At 35.4% G+C, this 21,083-nt stretch overlaps 1 protein-coding gene across 2 annotated transcripts in view; it reads left to right on the plus strand.

Annotated features, from left to right (window-relative positions):
* Window positions 1-2,553: 2,553 nt before the first annotated feature.
* Window positions 2,554-21,083, plus strand: part of slc41a2a (solute carrier family 41 member 2a) — a 34,583-nt gene continuing 16,053 nt past the window's right edge. For both annotated transcript variants that reach the window (XR_012400463.1, XM_688250.8), the window contains exons 1-7: window positions 2,554-2,798; window positions 6,307-6,807; window positions 6,890-6,997; window positions 11,933-12,004; window positions 12,083-12,227; window positions 19,798-19,944; window positions 20,039-20,186. Coding sequence is in view for 1 of the 2 variants with exons in the window: in XM_688250.8 (XP_693342.4) it covers window positions 6,466-6,807; window positions 6,890-6,997; window positions 11,933-12,004; window positions 12,083-12,227; window positions 19,798-19,944; window positions 20,039-20,186 (962 nt within the window). In the remaining variant the exon portion in view is untranslated. The remainder of the gene's footprint in view (window positions 2,799-6,306; window positions 6,808-6,889; window positions 6,998-11,932; window positions 12,005-12,082; window positions 12,228-19,797; window positions 19,945-20,038; window positions 20,187-21,083) is intronic.

Below are 21,083 nucleotides of genomic sequence, written 5' to 3' on the forward strand. Positions count from 1 at the left end.
TACAGTTGAAGTCAGAATTATTGGCCCACCCTGAACTATTAGCCCCCATTTATTTTTTCCCCATTTCTGTTTGATGAAGAGAAGATTTTTTTTTAAACACATTTTTAAACATAATAGTTTTAATAACTCTAATAACTGATTTATCTTTTGCCATAAAGACAGTAAATAATATTTGACTAGATATTTTTCAAGACACTTCTATACAGCTAAAAGTGACATTTAAAGACTTAACTAAATAGGTTAACTAGGCAGATTAGGGTAATTAGTTAATGTATAACTATGGTTTGTTTTCTAGACCGGTGGTCCTCAGACTTTTTTCATCAAGTACCACCTCAGAAATAATAGTCTCTCCAAGTACCACCAGTTTTGAAATGAAGTAGCGTAGTAGGCCCAGTAAAGCAGCTACAGCTTTGCACAGTTTAAAAACATGGCGGATTAACTACTATTATTAAGAAAATTATTATTGGACCTCATAAATATAGGCTATATGTGATCACATTCATATTTGAATCATTTTTGATACATTTTGAAATCAATATTGCATGTACATGTGACATATTGGATTCCTCTGCGTATCGCTAGAAGAAAGCTCAGAACCACTAGTGGTGCACCTACCACAGTTTGAGGACCACTCACTGCTCTAGATTATCAAAAAAATATATATAGCTTGAAAGGGCTAATAATTTTGACCTTAAAATGTGTTATTAAAAAAAACTGCTTTTATTTTAGCCAAAATAAAACAAATAAGACTTTCTACAGAAGAAAAAATATTATCAGACATACTGTGAAAATTTCCTTGCTCTGTTAAACATCATTTGGGAAATATTTGAAAAAGAAAAACAATGAAGGGGGGGCTAATAATTCTGCCAAATGTGTAATGTCTGATGTCTCTGTGAGTGTATGCTGCAAATGAAAATTTCGTGCGGGACAAATTAAGTTAACTATCTGACACTTAGGTGAAAAAAATTAAATAAAATAAAAAAATAAAAAAATAAATCTTTTTAATGTTATTCAAGTATTATTTTTGCTGTAATTATGCATTTTAATTTTAAACTGCTATAGTAAATTGTATTATCAATGAACAAGCCCAACATAGATAACAAAAAATCTAATCTTTTTTTCTGTTTTAGACACAAAATAATCAAATCAATTTGATGTTAGGTCAAATGGATTCTAAAATTGAAATTACATTAAATTACTAACTACAGTATTCATTAAGTAATTTCAATCAGTTAATTTCCCGAAAGTGGAATGAACCGCCAACTTATCCCGCATATGTTTTATGCCCTTCCAGCTGCAACCCATCACTAAGAAACACCCAGGAAATCCACACACTCACAAACATACATACACTACGGACAATTTAGTGTCTTTGTCGGGGAAACAGGAGCACCCGTAGGAAACGTACGCCATCACGTGGAGAACATGCAAACTCCAGACAGAAATACCAACTGACCCAGCCGACGCAAAGAACCGAAGCTGGAACCAGCGACCTTCTTGCTGCGAGGTGACAACCAATGTTTATTTTATTACATTAAATAGTATTACACAAGAGACACAAATAGTAGATTAAATAGGCTATTTTGTTTTAGTATATCAAGAACTGTGAACATGCAAATAGGAAAAATGTAAGTATGTTAACTCTAAATTAGGGTTCAGCCTAAGAAAAAAAAGTTGGTAAATACAATCATCACATCACCAAAAATGACAACGACATTTTTGTCAAGCTATAGAATCCATAATTAGACGTAAAAAAATGTATTTCACATTTGACTATAAATCATAATACATAATTGTTTAATTAATAATACTAACTGTATTCTAACCATGGATATTTTACAAAACACAATGTAATTTTAGAGCTACAAGCAGGGGCAGATTTATTGTTTTGGGGGCCCTAAGCAATTAGTCACAGGGCCAAACAGTCTTAAATGCACCCTCTGTACTTTTATTTATTTTCTATTTATTTATATTGATGTTTTTTTAATCTCTCCTTTTCTATGTTTTATCTTTTTGCAATCGCTACGTTTTAAATTATTAGTTTTGTTTTATTTTTTTTATAGATGAATATGAATTTTAAAGCCTTTACCTTTGAACTGCTGGACTGCTCAGTGATTCAGGATGGGAGACAAATTTGTGTAGTTGTAATAATTACATTAAAATTGTATTTGTTAGACCATTACCTTATATAATTTACCATATAGTTTACTTGGGGGCCCCTAAGCACCCACTTAGCTTGCTTATTGGGTAAATCCGCCCCTGCTTACGTTGTGTTATCAGGGCATGAGCAGGTAAATGATTACGTAATTTCTTAATTTTAATAAAACTAAGTAGATTAAATCAAATAAATTATTTAATCTGTGTAAATACAACAGCCAGTGGAAAACCTGGTATTAAAAAGTAATGTTTTGAAGAATGTGACTTGACTTGCACTTCTCAAACTTTCCTGCGAGTGGCGTCAAGCATCACAGTGAAAACACAAATACGGACCAACCTTTTCCTCGTTATTGTGCAAATGAATACATTATTGTTTACCAGTCAGTTAAACCCCAATGACCACATTCACAAGCATACACCCTACAGCAACAGTTTGGTCTGTCATCATTTTGTAATGAAAAAATGTGTGCCAAATACGTTAATGGGCCGTATGGGGACAGCACAACATTCACCACAAACCTTCATTGACTGTCACACAGTCACTCTAATAATTTGTATGGAAGGCTAATCAGGAGAGAAACGAGTACAACATGTACTCGACAACTTTCAGCTTGTTGGTTTTAGGTCTTTGCTGCTTTGAGGTAAGTTATATTTATTGTTTCATTGACTTAAAGTTAAGAATAATAGCCAATTTAATAGCTATAGCTTTAAACAGAACATATTTTGTTAAAAAGTAAGACCTAATAGTGTTTGCTAAATGACAATTGTGTTTATGTTTCTGTTTTTTATATACAAGACATATCTTATTTAATTTTTGTGTATTTTATACATTTTATACAGAAAACAGTAAATTAGCAGTACTATGTATTTAGTGCTTTTGAATAATTATTTATTCTTTTGGAATTGTTTTATGGGACCTTGATTTTTTCTCCAACAACTTTTGATGTTAACGTTTGAAAATATGACTTTTATTAACATTGTTAATAGTTTGAAGTGATTTATTGTCTAGGGTTGTGTTGTAAATTAAGGTACAAAAGCCTGGTTATAATCTGCCAGTATTTTTTGTGTTATTTTACAAACTTAATTCTCTATAAATGTATTATTATTCAATATATTGTTATAAGTCAGGCCCGTAGCCAGCCTGGTGAAAGGGGTTGTTTTTTTTTCTCAAAAAGCGGACCTTTTTGCAGTTATTCACAGTGTTATTATTATTTAATTGTGAGATTTAAATACCACATTTTAGTGTCAAATAGTCACCATAACCACTCTTTTTTATGTACCGAAGATATTTCCTAAAGATTTAGAATAAAGAAATATGAATAAATACTTATTTTGAACGTAAAAAATCACATTAGGTGTCTGCTTGAAATTAAAAACAGTAGCCTATTGTCATTTATTAGGCAAATAACATACTGGCCAGTGCATTCGACTTTACTCAGTCAGAATTTGAACATTTGAATATTAATTTTTTTAACATAATATTAATATTAATAATAATAATAATAATAATAATAATAATCATAATAATAATGTACATCTTCACTTTTTTCTAGTTTCTCTTATAAAAAGTACATTTGAAAACGAATGGATAACAAGTATAGCCAAATTAGTATTTAAATTTAAATAAAAGTTAGTTGTAAAATGTTTTCTCCATTTAAAAACAATACAGTAGGGAAAGATGGCTTCACCTGGGTCAGATTGTATGTTTTCTTGCACAGCTGGTTGTTGAACTTATAAAAAATAGCCATATGTTCCTCTGGCTAAATAATTCGCCAGGAATGCATATAGTGATATGTGTTGCAAATAATTGTTTGCATTAGCCAAAACTGATTAGCTCACAGAAGCAACAGCCAAAAGAGGATTCTGCTTGGTCTTACAGTCTTTTTACATGGGTTATTTTCACTATTTATGATGGCATAGCAGTCAAAATAGGACATGTATGGGAGAAATTCTGGACTTTTGTCAGTGAGGGATGGGTCTTTCCAACCACCCGAACCCCCCCTGCCTACGGGCCTGTGACTACTAAAATGTCAATAAAATTCACTTTGTTCAACTGTTCACAGTTGAACTTTTAACATCAAAAGTTGACAGAGATCAATGTATCATAATGCAATAAATAAAACAAGAAATAAAATAAGAAAACTGACAGTGTTTATCATGCCAATATTGTGCCTTAGCATAAACATTATAATTTATCCTACTTGTTGTACAACAGCACTGTAAATATTTGTATGTTGCATAAAATGTGTGGAATTAATATAAACATATTTGTCAAATTAAAACACTTAGTGCAATGAAATTACATTACAAACCTGATCTTCAGTGTCACGGTGACTCCAAATGAAATTGGAAATAATAAATAGTAAAAAATTCTGTGTTTTATCCAACAGTGATGCAAATGTTCAGTATTAATCAAATTTGACTCGATTTGATGATGACCAATTTTGTGTTTTCATTTTTCTTTCCAAAACGTTTTGGACTTAAAGTTAAGATTAATAGCCAAATTAATAGCTATTGCGTTAATAGAGTAGAACATTTTTTTCTTTTTATATAGTATGTCAGACCAGTATAATCAATCATGTGTGCTAAATGATAATTGTGTCGTTACTGCTTCTGTTTTTTTATACAAAAAGTTCAAGTGTTAAACCACAAAATATGTCTAATTAGATTTGTATGTATTTATAATATAATATAATATAATATAATATAATATAATATAATATAATATAATATAATATAATATAATATAATTGCCAGTGATGGGTTGCAGCTGGAAGGGTATCCGCTGCATAAAACGTATGCTGGATAAGTTTTCGGTTCATTCCGCTGTGCGACCCCAGATTTATAAAGGGACTAAGCCGAAAATAAAATAAATGAATTTATAATGTAATATAATTTAATATAATATAAAATGATATGGTATGATATAATATAATATAAAATGATATGGTATGATATAATATAATATAATATAATATAATAATATAATATAATGTAATATAATATAATATGGTATAATATAATATAATATAATATAATATAATATAATATAATATAATATAATAATACAGTATAATGTAATATAATATAATATAATATAATATAATATAATATAATATAATATAATATAATATAATATAATATAATATAATATAATATAATATAATATAATATAATATAATATAATAATACAGTATGATAATATATAAACTATATATAATAATATAGTTTCCCAGAAAAGGCTTGCGGCTGGAAGGGCATCCGCTGCGTAAAAACTGGATAAGTTGGCGGTTCATTCCACTGTGGCGATCCTGGATCCTGGATTAATAAAGGGACTAAGCCGACAAGAAAATGATTGAATGAATAATAATATAATATAATATAATATAATATAATATAATATAATATAATATAATATAATATAATATAATATAATATAATATAATATAATATAATATAATATAGTGTGACGCGGTGGCTCAGTGGTTTGCACTGTCGCCTCACAGCAAGAAGGTTGCTGGTTTGAGCCTCAACTGGGTTAGTTGACTTTTCTGTGTGGAGTTTGCATGTTTCCCCCATGTTCGTGTGGGTTTCCTCCGGGTGCTCCGGTTTCCCCCATAGTCCAAAGACATGCGCTGTAGGTGAATTGGGCAAGCTAAAATTGTATCTGCCCAAAATCTGTAGTGTTTGTTTGTGAATGAGTGTGTATGGGTGTTTCCCAGTGATGCATAAAGCATATTCTTAATAAGTTGGCAGATTAATAGAGTTAGCCATAAAGAAAATGAATGAATTCTAATATATACTAATATAGTTAATTATAGAGGTATTATATAGGTTATTAGCATAACCATTATAATTGTAACCCACTTGATAGTGGTTTAATACAACAGTACTGTAAATATTTAAAGTTTTTCATCCCAAAATTAAGTTTGTAAGAAAAATAATTGTTTGACAAAATAAATCATTAGTTTTTGACACATTTTAGGTTTAATATTTCAAAGCTGATCTTTGGTTACAACGACTTTGAGTAAAATTGGAAATAATAATGTAATGTTGTACTGTGAGTAATTTAACAGCGATGCAAATATTCAGCAGTCAGATTTTTCTTTTTAATCTTTAAATTTTTATATTCTGACTTATGTTTTTCAGATGAAACAAGCAACCATCAAATCATCTTACATTGGTCCGTAATTACATTTTTATTCTGAATATCCAACAGTGAGATTCATTATACAACATATCTATACATGGTCCACCACTCATCAATTCAAACTCCAAGACTGTGTAAAAAATATTTGGCATGGTGTGATGGCGATGGAATCAGTCATTGAAGTGAATCAGGGAGAGGGTCAGCTGACATCGTCTCTCCTGTCCTCCAGTGAAAACAGCCATCAGCTTTCTCCAGAGACCGGAGATCTTGACAGGGCATCTAGTTTGACTCGTGTCTGCAGTAGGGAGCCTTCAGAGTCTGATCCTCTGCTTTCCACTGCTTTTTACGGGGCAACAGTGAACATATCACAAGATGAGCCACACAATATCCAGGAGATGCCCAGTGAGTCAATCAGGGCCATGGTTTTACAGATTTTGTTTCCATTCCTGCTTGCGGGTTTTGGAACGGTGCTGGCTGGGATGTTGCTGGACGTAGTGCAGGTAAATGTATGGGGGATGAAGATTTTGGGGGCTGGATTTGAAATATAATTGTAAATACTTGTTTTTTGTTTTGGTCAATCAGCACTGGGATGTTTTCCGTAACGTGACTGAGATCTTCATTCTTGTCCCACCTCTGCTGGGCCTAAAGGGAAACCTGGAGATGACGCTGGCTTCAAGACTTTCCACTGCTGTAAGATTATATTTTATCTTAAAGAGATAGTTCACCAAAAGAAACTGAGATTATAGTTTATTTATTCATGTCTTGCAAGGTTATTTTCAAAGTTTAAAAAATGAAACAGCTCTTTAAATTGCCAAGAATGGACTTTATTGCTGCAAGAAAGTGTCTGAAGGCTGGTGTCTTAGGCCATGTCCACACCCTGCAAGCACAGGACATCAACATGATGTCTGATTGACGTTGTACTCCAATGTCGTCAGGTTGTTGGATTCTGGTTGGAAATGAAAATCAGGTTGACGTCAGAATTCAACGTCAGATAGACATCGATGTCCAACTTCAGGCAGACGCTGGATCTTGGTTAGTTAATGCCACAAACAAAAAAAAAATTAATCAGCGTCTACTTATGTTACATTTTGACGTTGTATGGACGTCACATTATGACATTAAGATGAGGTTGGACTTTGGTTGGTTAATTCCACAACCTAAAGCCAACAAAAGATCTATGTCAACTGATGTTACGATTTGACGTTATATGGATGGCACATTGTGAAGTTCATGCAGTCGTATTCTTTTGAGCTTAGTACCTTTATTAATCTGGGGTCATCACAGCAGAATGAACCGCCAACTTATCCAGCACGTTTTACGCTGCGGATGCCCTTCCAGCTGAAACCCATGATTGGGAAACACCCATACACTATTTACACACATTCAATTTTACCGCATGTCTTTGGATTTGTGGGGAACACCGGAGCATCCATTCACTCATGCAAACACAGCGAGAACATGCAAACTCTACACAGAAATGTCAACTGACCCAGCCAAGGCTCGAAGCAGCGACCTTCTTGCTGTGAGGCGATTGTGCTACCCACTGCTCCACCATGACGCCCCATTATGATGCTAATGCCACAAATTTAAACCAACCAAAAATCAGCGTCTACTGATGTTCCACTTTGACGTTGTATGGACGTCACGTTATGACTTTAAGATGATGTTGGATTTTGGTTGGTTGATTCCACAATCTAAAATTGTGTAAGGTACTAAGTAAGGTACTAAGCTCAAAAGAGAAGCACTTTAGCAGCATCTAGACCAGCAGCCTGTAAGTACATTTAAGACTTGTTTCAGTTGTTGTGTATGGTTTGAGGACTTGTTTCCAGCTGTTTGTGTAAAGTTGTAGGACATTTAAACTTGCTTTCAGTTGTGTATAATACTAGAAGTTGTTTAGCCACTGTTTCCTTGGTTACTATAAGAGCTTGTGTAGCGAACGCAGACGCGGTTTCGCGTCGTCCGCCTCAGTTTCGGCCCTTGCTTTGACTCGGGAGGCGTGTCCAAACGCCAGGTAACCACTATATAGTGAGCACGCTAGCATTAGTCGGCAGGAGAAGCACTTTAGCAGCATCTAGACCAGCAGCCTGTAAGTACATTTAAGATTTGTTTCAGTTGTTGTGTATGGTTTGAGGACTTGTTTCCAGCTGTTTGTGTAAAGTTGTAGGACATTTAAACTTGCTTTCAGTTGTGTATAATACTAGAAGTTGTTTAGCCACTGTTTCCTTGGTTACTATAAGAGCTTGTGTAGCGAACGCAGACGCGGTTTCGCGTCGTCCGCCTCAGTTTCGGCCCTTGTTTTGACTCGGGAGGCGTGTCCAAACGCCAGGTAACCACTATATAGTGAGCACGCTAGCATTAGTCGGCAGGAGAAGCACTTTAGCAGCATCTAGACCAGCAGCCTGTAAGTACATTTAAGATTTGTTTCAGTTGTTGTGTATGGTTTGAGGACACAAACCATACACAAAAAAAAAAAAAAAAAAAAAAAACTACTAACACTTCCCTTCTTAGACTTTACAGACCTGAAACTTGCCTTTAGTACTTATTCATTGTTGCTCTTATAGTTGTGTAAATTGCTTCCTTGTCCTCATTTGTAAGTCGCTTTGGATAAAAGCGTCTGCTAAATGACTAAATGTAAATGTAAATGTAAAATCAACCAAAAATCAATGTCTACCTATGTTACACTTTGACGTTATATGGACGTCAAATTTAAACCAACCAAAGGTCATGGTCAACAAATGCTAGACTTTGACGTTGTATGGATGTCACATTATGATGTTAAGATGACGTTGGACTTTGGTTAGTTAATTCAACAACCTAAAATCAATCAAAGATCAATGTCTACTGATGTTACACTTTGACGTTGTATGGATGTCACATTATGAAGTTAAGATGATGTTGGATTGGGTGACGCAGTGGGTAGCACGTTCACCTCGGTTCGAGCCTCGGCTGGGCCAGTTGGCATTTGTGTGTGGAGTTTGCATGCTCTTCTCATGTTGGCGTGGGTTTCCCCCAGGTGTAAAAATATATGCTGAATAAGTTGGCGGTTCATTCCACTGTGGCGACCGGAGGTTAATTGAGGGACTAAGCCAAAAAGAAAATGAATGAATGAATAATGTTGAATTTTGGTTAGTTAGTGCCACAAATTTAAACCAACCAAAAATTACGATCAACTGATGTCACACTTAGACGTTGTATGGACGTCACATTATTACGATAATATGATGTTGGATTTTGGTTAGTTAATGCCACAAATTCAAACCAACCCAAGATCATGGTCAACTAATGTTAGACGTTGTATGGGCGTCACATTGTGATGTTAAAATGACGTTGGATGCTGGTTAGTTAAATCCACTACCTAAAAATTAACCAAAGGTCACCATCTACTGATGTTATACTGACGTTGGATTTTGCTCCCCTGACATTGCAACCAAAATATACCCAAATACCTACATCGTATGACTATGTGTGCCTGCTGGGCACGTACATGGGTCAGAGGTTTTTCTAAACACACTTTTCCCCGCTTTGATTTTTGAAAAAACTCTCTGTCCACATAAAAATGTTAAGGGGACACCAAACCAACTGGTGAAAATCACAACACTTTTATGCTAGGTTCACACTAAACAGGGAATTAAGTATTTTCACAAGTAAATTGCATACTAGTCAATGCAAACTGTACACAAGTCAATGCAAAACCCCAAATCAAAATCTTGAAGGAACCAAAAAATACTGCTATGACAAACTGATTTTCTTTGCAGTGATTGAAATGACGCCACACTAGAATGTTTGATTTCTTTTTAAACACATTAGTTATTAATTAAAGTCAAATTAATGTTTCATCAGAGAGGGCTCGGATGATGGCTTAGTGGTTAGCACTGTCGCCTCACAGCAAGAAGGTTGCTGGTTTGAGTCCCAGCTGGGCCATTAAGCATTTCTGTGTGGAGTTTACATGTTCTCTCCATGTTCGCGTGGGTTTCTTCCGGGTGCTCCAGTATCCCCCACAGTCCAAAGAAACGCACTATAAGTGAATTAGATTAACTAAATTGGCCGTATTGTGTGAATGTGAGAGCGAATGGGTGTTTCCCAGTTTAGGGTTATGCAGCATCCACTGTGTTCATTCTACTGTGGAAACCTCTGAAATAGAGACTAAGCTGAAGGAAAATTAATAAATAAAAGTTTTATAAGATGGTTCATTAGATTAAGATTTGGGATTCTTCTATGGCATTGCAACATAGTATATTAAATGTTAATACATTCATATAAAATTGTTCATGTTGAGTAAATATTTATAATTTTTTTTGTTATGTTCAGCTCAAAAAAGAAGTCTAAGGGGTCTATTTTGACGATCCATGCGCAAAGTGCAAAGCGCAGGGAGCAAACGCATTAAGGACGTGTCAGAATCCACTTTTGCTAATTTAAGGTTTACGCTTTACGCCGTGGCGCATGGTCTAAAAGGGTTGACGTTATTTTCTTAATGAGTTGTAGGTGTGTTTTGAGAAAAAAACAATCAGAGTCTCATCTCCTATTCCCTTTAAGAGCCAGTTGCTTCGCACCATGGTGCATTTGCTATTTACATGACGTAAAGTAAGTGGAAGTGGAAAAACTGAGCGCTTCACTAGCAAGAAAACAGTTAAACAGAGCATCTACAGCGCGAGAACGAGATGTAAGGCCTCCTCATTATCTACTTTCACTTTCACTCTCGTGGATAGAAAAACCTTGTACGCAAAGACATCAATTAGCCTATAAATAATTAATTTTGTTTGTTGAGCACAAAGATTTGTTTCAAAACTATTTCTAAATTCAGTTCTAATTTCCAGCTAACGAATAAATGAACAATAATATTGAAGTGTGTTCAAAAACCTGAGTTATATCCTAATACACATGCTGTGCCCCATATGGTCTAAAACCTGACAGGTGGGCAAACCTAAGCTTGTTTTTAATAAACAAATATAAATATGTGCATATAATAAATAATACTGCTAATAATAAAAACATTATACAAAAGCAAATTGTTATGAATAAACTAGAAAAGCACCCCGAGATGAAGAAGGCATGAACGTATGGTATTTATATTTATGTAGGCTAGAAAATAATGTTTTGTAATATTTTAATCCTTTATATTTATATCCTTATTATTTCCTATAAATAGATCCTTAATATTTTAATTCTTTTTCATATGTAAAGATATTTGCGTATTGCTCTATATCTTGTGTGTATTAAGCAGTGTGTAAGCGAGGCGCACAACTAACGCTCTCTGCGCTGGACAATAGACTGGCTTTGTTCTGGTCTATTGAAAAATCTATTATAGTTTCTCGAAATAGCAACCCACCAGCAATGCACCTAAGAACGCCTTCCTTTTTAGACCAGAACACCTACGGGCGCACATATGAGCGCAAATGCATTTGCTATTAAAACAGCGTGGCACAAAACGTAAGACTCTTGCGCCGAGGTGAACCTAGTAAGCAACAATTGCATCGCGCCTTGCGCCACATTGCGCCGGGTGTATGATAGGGCCCTGAGTGTTAAACTTGAATGACTTTTAGCAAATTAAGCATATTTTGTCAAGCTTTGTTATATAATTTATTCCCCAATTAAATGAGTAAACAGTAAATCAGTTCATATCTACAGGTGAATGTTGGCAGAATGAACTGTTCAAGGGAGAAGTGGAACCTGATCAAAGGAAATCTTGCCCTCAAACAGGTCAATGCAGCTCGTTTACTCATTTAATGTTCAATTCTTGAAATTCTTCTCTTTGTTAAGGTTCATATGTCTCTACAGGTACAAGCAACTGTTCTGGGCTTCCTGGCTGCTCTTGTGGCTTCGTTTCTTGAATGGATCCTGAAAGCTGAGCTGATTACAAACCATGTAGCTCTGCTTTGCGGTTGTAGCGTGGTGACGGCATTCACAGCATCCCTGCTGCAGGGTAGGAATACAACTTTTGATAAATTAATTACTTTCACTTTTACTAATTACTGATTACTTTTATCTATCAAATATAGACCTTTTTTTATCTTTAAAGGGGTCCTATTATGCTTTTTCACTGTTTAAATGAAAGTCAGTTTTAGTGTGTGTGTTTGGGCATACAAAATTTACAAATCTCAAAGTCAGTTCCAAAAGGAGATATCTATTTAAAAATATGCATTCAAGAACTACAACAAACAGTTTGTTCAGACAACAAAGGTAGTTTTCCGGGGTTTATGATGTCACAAATCTGCCCAATTAGCCCCACCCATGTAAATGCAAGTGTTGGGGGTGGGTAGTAGCAAAACGACAATAACATTGCTTCTCGGATACATCCTGTTTTTCAGTGCAAGCCTATTTTGACCATAGACTGTGAAATATATGGGCGTACTATCCGTGACGTCACCCATAGGTTTCTAAAGAGCGCAAAAGAAGGCACAAGTAAGCGCGGCCAACCATCGCCATTTTGTTCGCGCGTCATCACACCCACATACCAAATAAGGGCAAAGAGGTGGAGAGTGAGCGGAGCTACAGACACCTGCTGGCATTTCGCTTGGACCTGGTTCAGACACACTTTACTTTGGGAGAACGCTTAATACTTTATCACCTGTGACTTGTTTGTATTCTGACCACTTGTGGTTGGTTGTACACTATATCAATAAAGTGTTTAGACTTTTAAAAACACTGCTGTAATACATTGAGCCACTAAACATTGTTCTTATGACGTTTTTCAACAGGAGGAAAATGTGAATTACTTCCAAACACTTCAGATATAGTCTGTGTTAGTTAATGTAAGACTATTGATGAAATCCAGCATAACACTGTGTGACAACGCTTCAGACGACTGTTCTAGAGCCTACAGCTAATCAATCTGACAGATTCTGGAGTGCATTACAGCTCTAAATATAAATATAAACGATAAATGATCTTAAATAAAACAAATACATGTATAGAGATGGTATATAAGTATATAACTTTACTCACATGGGAAACGGAGGCCAGGTGAATGGTTTGTGAGCACAAGTAAGTGCACTCAGCATGCCATGCCATCTGATAATTGTAGGAAACAAGTCCAAAAGGCAGTTGACTGTGTAAAGCCACATAAAACAACACAGAAATACGATAAATATGCCGAGTTCAGTGGCTAATCTGCAGGATTCAGCTGAGGTGACGTGACGGCGACCAACGAGACCTAGCTGTCACTCAAGTGGCCACGCCCTTAATTATGCAAACTTAATATAACTTAATATAAAGGAAACGGATGAGTTATAATAAAATTCACCCCCCTCACATGAAGGGTAATATTAGCTGTATTAACCAAAATCTGTTTTTGTACCAGGCTGTAAACACCTTTTTTTTCTGCTTTAAAGTTGGCCGTTCTAAAAGTGGGCTCAATTGAAATTTGCTCTATTTTGGAGCCAGGAGCGGCCACGACTAGCGGAATTTCGGATGAATTGCAGTTTTAGTTACTTCCGTATTGGCTTCCTGAGGGAGAGCGGGAGGTTGCCTCTTGATTTTGACCAATAATATCAGCTCAAATTTATCTAATTGTGAAATATTTGATATCCCAATTCTCAAATAATTGCGAGAACACGTATTTAGTTGTTGAAACATCTTAATAATGATCATATTAGCTGATCTATGACCATTGAACGCCATGTTAGTCTGCACTGCAGTGGAGAGATAAGAGCTGCTGGATTTGCAACATGTAAACTCATAAATTTTTTCCCCCAAAAATAAACCCAGCAAGCATTTTTTGTTTTTAAAAGATGTCTAACAGATGTATAATAGACATCTAAACATAGGCCAAAACTAGACTAGTCATCAAATAAACAGAAATGAATGACTAGACATAGAAAGTCTGTCTAATCTGTCTATTTGACGACTAGTCTAGTTTTGGGCAATTCTTAATGCTGATTTATATTTCTGCGTTAAACGCCGGTGTATGCTACAGCGCTGACGCATGGCCCTTCGCCGTGGCCGTCGCCGTCACTGACGTGCACCTCTCAAAAAATGTAACTACACGTCGCAACAACGCGTAGCGCAAGCTCTGTGATTGGTCGGCTTGGTAGCGCTGACGAGTCTGGGTGGGACAGAGCCGCGTAAATGATGCAAGCCTGATGGAGCGATTGTTTACAAGTGTGGAGTCCCGTGAAGGAGCTCCGGATGGAACGTTTTGTTTTGTGTTTACCTCATAGTTAAAGTTGTTGCACGTCCGCTGGTTCCTGCCTCAAAATGAGCGAGTTTGAGCCACTTGTACATCCCGGAAGTGTTCAGGAAAAGCAAAACAGCAGCGAAGAAACTCGACACAGAGGAACATTTACACCTCACTGCCAACTAGCGTTTTGGAAGTGTTAATGCAGACCAACAGAGACAGCGCGCAGAAATATAAATGCACAGCTACGCGCGTTGCATGCGCCGTGGGTTACGCCGGTCACTTGATGCAGAAGTATAAACCAGGCTTTAGATGTCTATTAGATTTTCACTGACAGCCAAGTTTAGTCTTGTTTTAGATGTCTATCAGACGTCTATTAAATACAAAATTGTTCGCAGGGAAGTAAGTGGCTGATTAGCTGGAAGTTTAGAGTAAACGTTCTGACTAAATATTGTAAAGCATCCTATAAAAACATAATTTAAATGAGAGATTTGTGAGGGGTGTACTCATATATGCTGAGCACTGTGTGTATTCAAATGTCTTTAATATATGTTGTATAATTTAAAACATTGATAAGTTTTTGTTTTTTTTAAACATTCTGACTAAATATTGTAAAGCATCCTATAAAAACATAATTTAAATGAGAGATTTGTGAGGGGTGTACTCATATATGCTGAGCACTGTGTCTATTCAAATGTCTTTAATATATGTTATATAATTTAAAACATTGATAAGTTTTTTTTTTGTTTTTTATTTTAACAATGTGTTTATTGTTTTTGATTATACAAGACAGGTAACAGAAAAACACAATTCCATTTCGTTGCAATTATTTCCCACCCCAACAAAAGAACATCACTCTCTTCTCCCCTATACAAATACACAGAATTCTCTTACAAGAGACAATTTAAATGCAAAAAAACAAATATTGTTAGGTACCTAAAAACCAAGTATACATTACTGTACTTTACACATAAAAGTTATGTTATCCAACAAAACAAAATGAACCACACACACACACACAAAACAAAACAAAAATAAATAAATAAATAAATAAAAACACTATACTTAGTTACACTTCTTGTAATAAATGACCAATATTATTGTTGTTAATGTAGTAATTAAATGGCTTCCAAATTTCTTCATATTCATCCATTTGGTTTTTAATAAAATTTGTTACTTTTTCAATGGCCATACACTGTGCCATGGCAAACATTGATAAATTTTTATTTTTGAAGTGATGTGCTCATCTTTTTTCTGGCTCAGCGCCAGCCCCCAGAACAAATACAAATTGCTGCTTCCAGCATAGCAGATACTAAAACAGTGTAACATGTTCGCCAATCACAATGCACCAGGACAGCTAACCAATCACAACACATTTCATCAAACGCAGGCCTTCATCAACTAATCGATCCATTTGTTCCAGCCTGGGGAGAAATGTATTGTAAAAATAATGTGTATTGTAAAACGATGTGAAAAATAATGGGTTTTTCGAAACACCAATTAAGAAAACATGATTTAGGACACCCCTCAAACAGAATCAAGACTTTGTAAAAGAACATAATATGACCCCTTTAAATGCTCCATGACATCAAATAAACGGGGCATTGTTTTTGTGGTTGCTGGTTATGAGGCAACTAAAAGATTCATGGCTTGTGATCTTAGCCATGCAAACCCATTTTCCATACAGGTTCATATTTAGACCCAACATCCTCGAGTCACATTTATCTCAAATTATCTGCGTTCTCCAATAATAGATCCGATTTTCAGCATGATTCTTTGAAGGAATTCCTCAGCAATGAAAAATAAGGTTAAGCTTAGAAAATCTTTAGAACACTCTCAAAGCAAGAGTTCACCCAGAATGAAAATTCTGCCATGAGTTACTCGTTCTCCACCTATTTCAAAGTTATATCTTATATCTTATTTAAGATGTACTGAAGAATTTTGGAAAATAGCAACCATTGACTTCCATAGTGTGATTTGTTCCTACTATAGATGTCAAAGGTTGCTTTTTCTAACATTCTTTAGACTATCTTGTTTGAAGAAAGTCATTCATTGAGTTTACAACCACTTGAGTGTTCAAAAACAGTCAGGAACATTCATTTTTGGGTGAACTTTACCTTTAAATTGTTAGTTTGTTGAACAAAGGATAAAAGATAATACATTGCATTTAGAAAAGATGCAAAAAAAATCAAAGAACGTCCTATGTGACTGTCACGATTACCAGCGATCATATCCAATAAGATCGCTGGTTTGCACTAACAATAACCATGGACTACAAATCTGCCATTTTTGGACTACATATTCATACATGCACTCCGGTCACACTCACACATGCTTCCTTATCTAGACTGATTACTCGCACCACCTGAGGATTGTCAGAGACTGATTGCACACACTACTTAAGCTATACACTCACTCATTCACTTTGCCGAGTCGTGCAGTGACGTTACAATGCATTTTCCTAGCCTTGTTTTCCCATGTACTTGCCTAGCAATGTTTATTTAGTTATCCCTGTCTGCCGCCTGTTTTTCGACCTCTCGCTTGTTATATTGACTACGATTCTGGATTTGCCTGTACATATCTGTTTGCACCTGTGCTGACCTTTGCTTGCCTGATGACGAATAAACCTGCATTGTGGATCTTACCTTAGTTGTATGTGTCACTCCCCGGGGTTACAGTGACACATGCCATATCTTTTATTATGTGATTGATTTTTTTGTAAAAAATCAACCTACATTATTGTTCCGTTTATTTAAAATCGATATTTTTTTATTTTAAAACCATAATTACAAACGTACATACAAAAAAATGTGCAAATTATTAATATTCTACGGTATAGTAATAACTTATTGCGTTCTTTTAAGTCAAGTCAGTACCCACATAGCAAAATATCTCTGGCCCAGATCTGGCCCACACAATCAGCTGCAATGAATTACGGTACATGATTGGACCAAGTCTGGCTTCCAGACAAGGGCCAAACACGGACTATATCTGGACCAAGTCTCAGCCAAGTTAATAACCTATAACTGAGACTGAACTGGGATAGATATGTGGGTGTGTCAAAACTGCAATTAAAATCGATAAACCCATGAATCATTGTGCTTTAGGCATGCGATGGGTGTACTTTTTTCTTGAAGTGACCTGATTGGTAGAATTTATTTATTTTTATTTGAAATACCAAGGTATTTTTAATTTAGGTCAAGATGGGCCAAGTTTATATGGCCCACATATTGATTATGAACATCTGGGCCAAATACTACAATTTATATCTGGCCCAAGTATCATGTGCCACTCTAAAGACGGTGTCACCTCTGCCAAACCAGGGCCATGTTTGGCCCACCTGCTGTGTGCCCGTGCCGGATGAATGCCTGCTGTGCCAGATTTATGCCCAATCTGGGCCAGAATTCTTTGCTACCTGGGTATTATTAATGTGGAATATAATTTAATATAATCTCATTTCAAATTAACCATAATCTATTTAATCTAACTTAAAAGTTATATTCTTTGGTTTTTTAACTATATCATTTAATTCAGAAGATAACATTCATAAAAAATAGTGCTTTTTACAAATCAATGACAAGTATCTTTGCAGGAAAAACCGCCATCTGACAATTGGATTAACATTTTTAAAATTCAGTCAAGATTCTACATAGATACTTTGGTCACACTTTACAATAAGGTTTATTAGTTAATGTTAATAATGCATTTACTAACATGAACAAACAATGAACAATACATTTACTAAAGTATTTATTCATGTTATTAAACGTTAGTTAATGAAAATACAGTCGTTCATTGTTAGTTCATGTTAACTCACGTTACTAACTAATGTTAACAGGCACAGACTTGGATGTTCATAATGCATTAGTAAATGTTCAATTATGATTAATAAATGCTGTACAAGTGTTGTTCATGATTAGTTCATGTTAGTAAATGCATTAACTAATGAATTATTGTCTTGTTTTATTTATCACACTGTCCTTTTAGTAGGAATCCACAGGATTAGGATTTTTGTGTGAAGGTGAAAGATTCCCCAGAGCAGATTATGTTGACCACATGGATTTGGCATATCAACCAACAGAAAATCTGCTTAGTTTGTAAATGTCACTAGCTTTGTTTTAATTGGTCACACTTTATTTTGACGGTCCGTTTGTTGAATTTAAGTTACATTGCATCTACATGCCCACTAATTCTCATTAGATTATAAGTAGACTGTGAGGTTGGGGTTGGGGTAAGGGTTAGTGTAAGTTGACATGCACTTGATACACATAGGCTACACTCTCAGAAATATAGGCAATGGAGAGGTACCTTTCCGAAACATACATTTTAATAACTTAATGGTTACTTAAAGCAGTGGTTCCCAAAGTGGGGGTCGGGATCCCTTGGGGGGTCACGGGACAATGAGATGGGTTTGCTTAGTGATTTCCAAAAATATAATTCATTTTATTAAACTATGATCATATTTTATCCATAACCTACTGAAGAACAAAATAGGTATTAATAGTAACATTGTTAACCTGTTAGTGATAAACATTAAAAAAACATCATGCAAATAAAAAGCCATCAGCCTTTCGATTTTTTTGTGATCCCTGAGGTGATATCATTATATTAAAGACACAGTAATAGCGTCAGATTCAGCAGATTGGTTTGGTGGTCGCTAGTCACTGGCATTGTTATTTTGGGGGTCGCGGGCTGAAAAGTTTGGGAACTGACTTAAAGGTAGTTCCTTAAAAGAAAAGTAGTAATTTTTAATTCTAGTATGTACCGTTATGATACTTGTAATGAGATAAAATGTGTAAAAATCCATGCAACAGCTGTATGGAATACAAGACAGAAGAGTAATCAGTAAGGAATGGGTTAGACAACAGCAAACAGAGTCCATAGGGCAAGGCAAATGAGAATTCCAATAAGCAGACCAGACAGTAACCCAAATCAACAGGAACAGAGATAACCCAGAGTACACTAAAGGCAAAATGGTAAATCCAACAAGGCAATGGAACAAAATAGGAAGAAATGGCTTCTAGAGTTGCTGTCAATGAACAGAATATATGTAGAACAGTACTCTGCCCAGAGCGAAGTAAAAGTCTGGTATTTATATGGTGTTATGTTGGCTGTGTAATCAATAAAGTAAGTGGTAGAAATGTGTGAGTAAGTGATGTGTGATAATCTGAAATAATCTGTGTGAAAAGAGCGTTGGTGTAGCAGGATAGCAACATCTGGTGGTGAGTAGACAGAAGGACTATTATATACTATTATATAGTATTATATACTCCCAACCCCTTCGCCTTACGCCTGTGATTTTGTATTTTTTTACTTCCATAACACAACATGAATTCTTTTTTTTTTTTTTTTTTTGGATATTTGGAAATATCTCTAGGCATCTTAATGGTTGGTGTGATTATTGGATCCAAGAAGGTGGGTATCAACCCTGATAACATAGCCACGCCCATCGCTGCCAGTTTTGGTGACCTCATCACACTTGGACTCCTGGCTGTCATCAGTCAGGGCTTGTATTACTGCATGGGTGAGAAGTTGACCAATGATTTCAATGGGTTATTTATACTCTTTTTACAAACATTTTTTGCATTAACTTTAATATAAACTCTCTCTGTTTGTAGAACCTTACCCTTATATCACCTACCTGGTATGCCTTTTTTTCCTGTGCCTTACGCCGATGTGGGTGATTCTTTCATTTCACCACCCCGAAAGCCAAAAGTTGCTGTTTTCTGGCTGGGAGCCAGTAATAACCGCAATGGTGATCAGCAGGTAACGTTCACAGCTTGGTACATCAATATATAAGTCTCTTTCCACAATTGTGGGTACATTTCAAGCACTTTCAGTTATTTTTCTCAAAACTCAAATGATATGCAGGAAATGTAGAAACGACAGCAAAACAATTTTAATTTATTATTAATTCAAAATAATGCAACGAGCATAAATATGATATGAAACATTTGATTCTGTTACTAAGTGTTGTTTAACTAATCGTTAAACTATTAAAACAGCTAACAGGGTTGAGAACAACAGAGTTGACAGCTTTTAGCTTTAGCTCAAAATGCTAACTTTGAACTATGTCTAAAATAGACTATTATGTACTTTCAGCCTATCATAGTTTTTAAAATGTGATCGAGAATTTCAGTTAAATATTGGTTGGTTTACCCTAAACTTTTTGTACCTATGAATGAGAGAAGAATAACGGTAGGTGCCTCAGTGCCTCCCAGCATTTCCCGCCTGAGGAAGGGACATCAGTTAGAGCAAGTCATCTGCTTTTTCTATCAGCGTTTTAAAGATAGTCATACCTGTTTTATTAAAGTCAAAGCTGACAGAATCAAAATGGCTAAATGGACATGATGGTGTATTCACCTTATTCTCAGCTGACGAGCGGGCGCTGCCATTTGAATCTTTTTGGCTCGAGACTTCCGGTCTCATTCACTTCCATTCATTTTTTGACGTTAAAAAACTGCTCATTACGCTGCTTGATGTTGCAATTTGATATTTTCTTATTTTATTATTCTACTTGGTCTGTATAGTCATGCAAACTTTTGGTTGAAGAGCAAGTAGTTTAACCGTTTTCTGCCGTTTATTATTCCTAGTCATTTCTCCCATAGGCGACTGAATCGGATGTTCTAAGACAATCGCGAAAACAGGCGCACTTCCGCATTT

The sequence above is a fragment of the Danio rerio genome, chromosome 25, assembly GCF_049306965.1.
Source record: "Danio rerio strain Tuebingen ecotype United States chromosome 25, GRCz12tu, whole genome shotgun sequence".
In the NCBI taxonomy this organism is placed as follows: domain Eukaryota; kingdom Metazoa; phylum Chordata; class Actinopteri; order Cypriniformes; family Danionidae; genus Danio; species Danio rerio.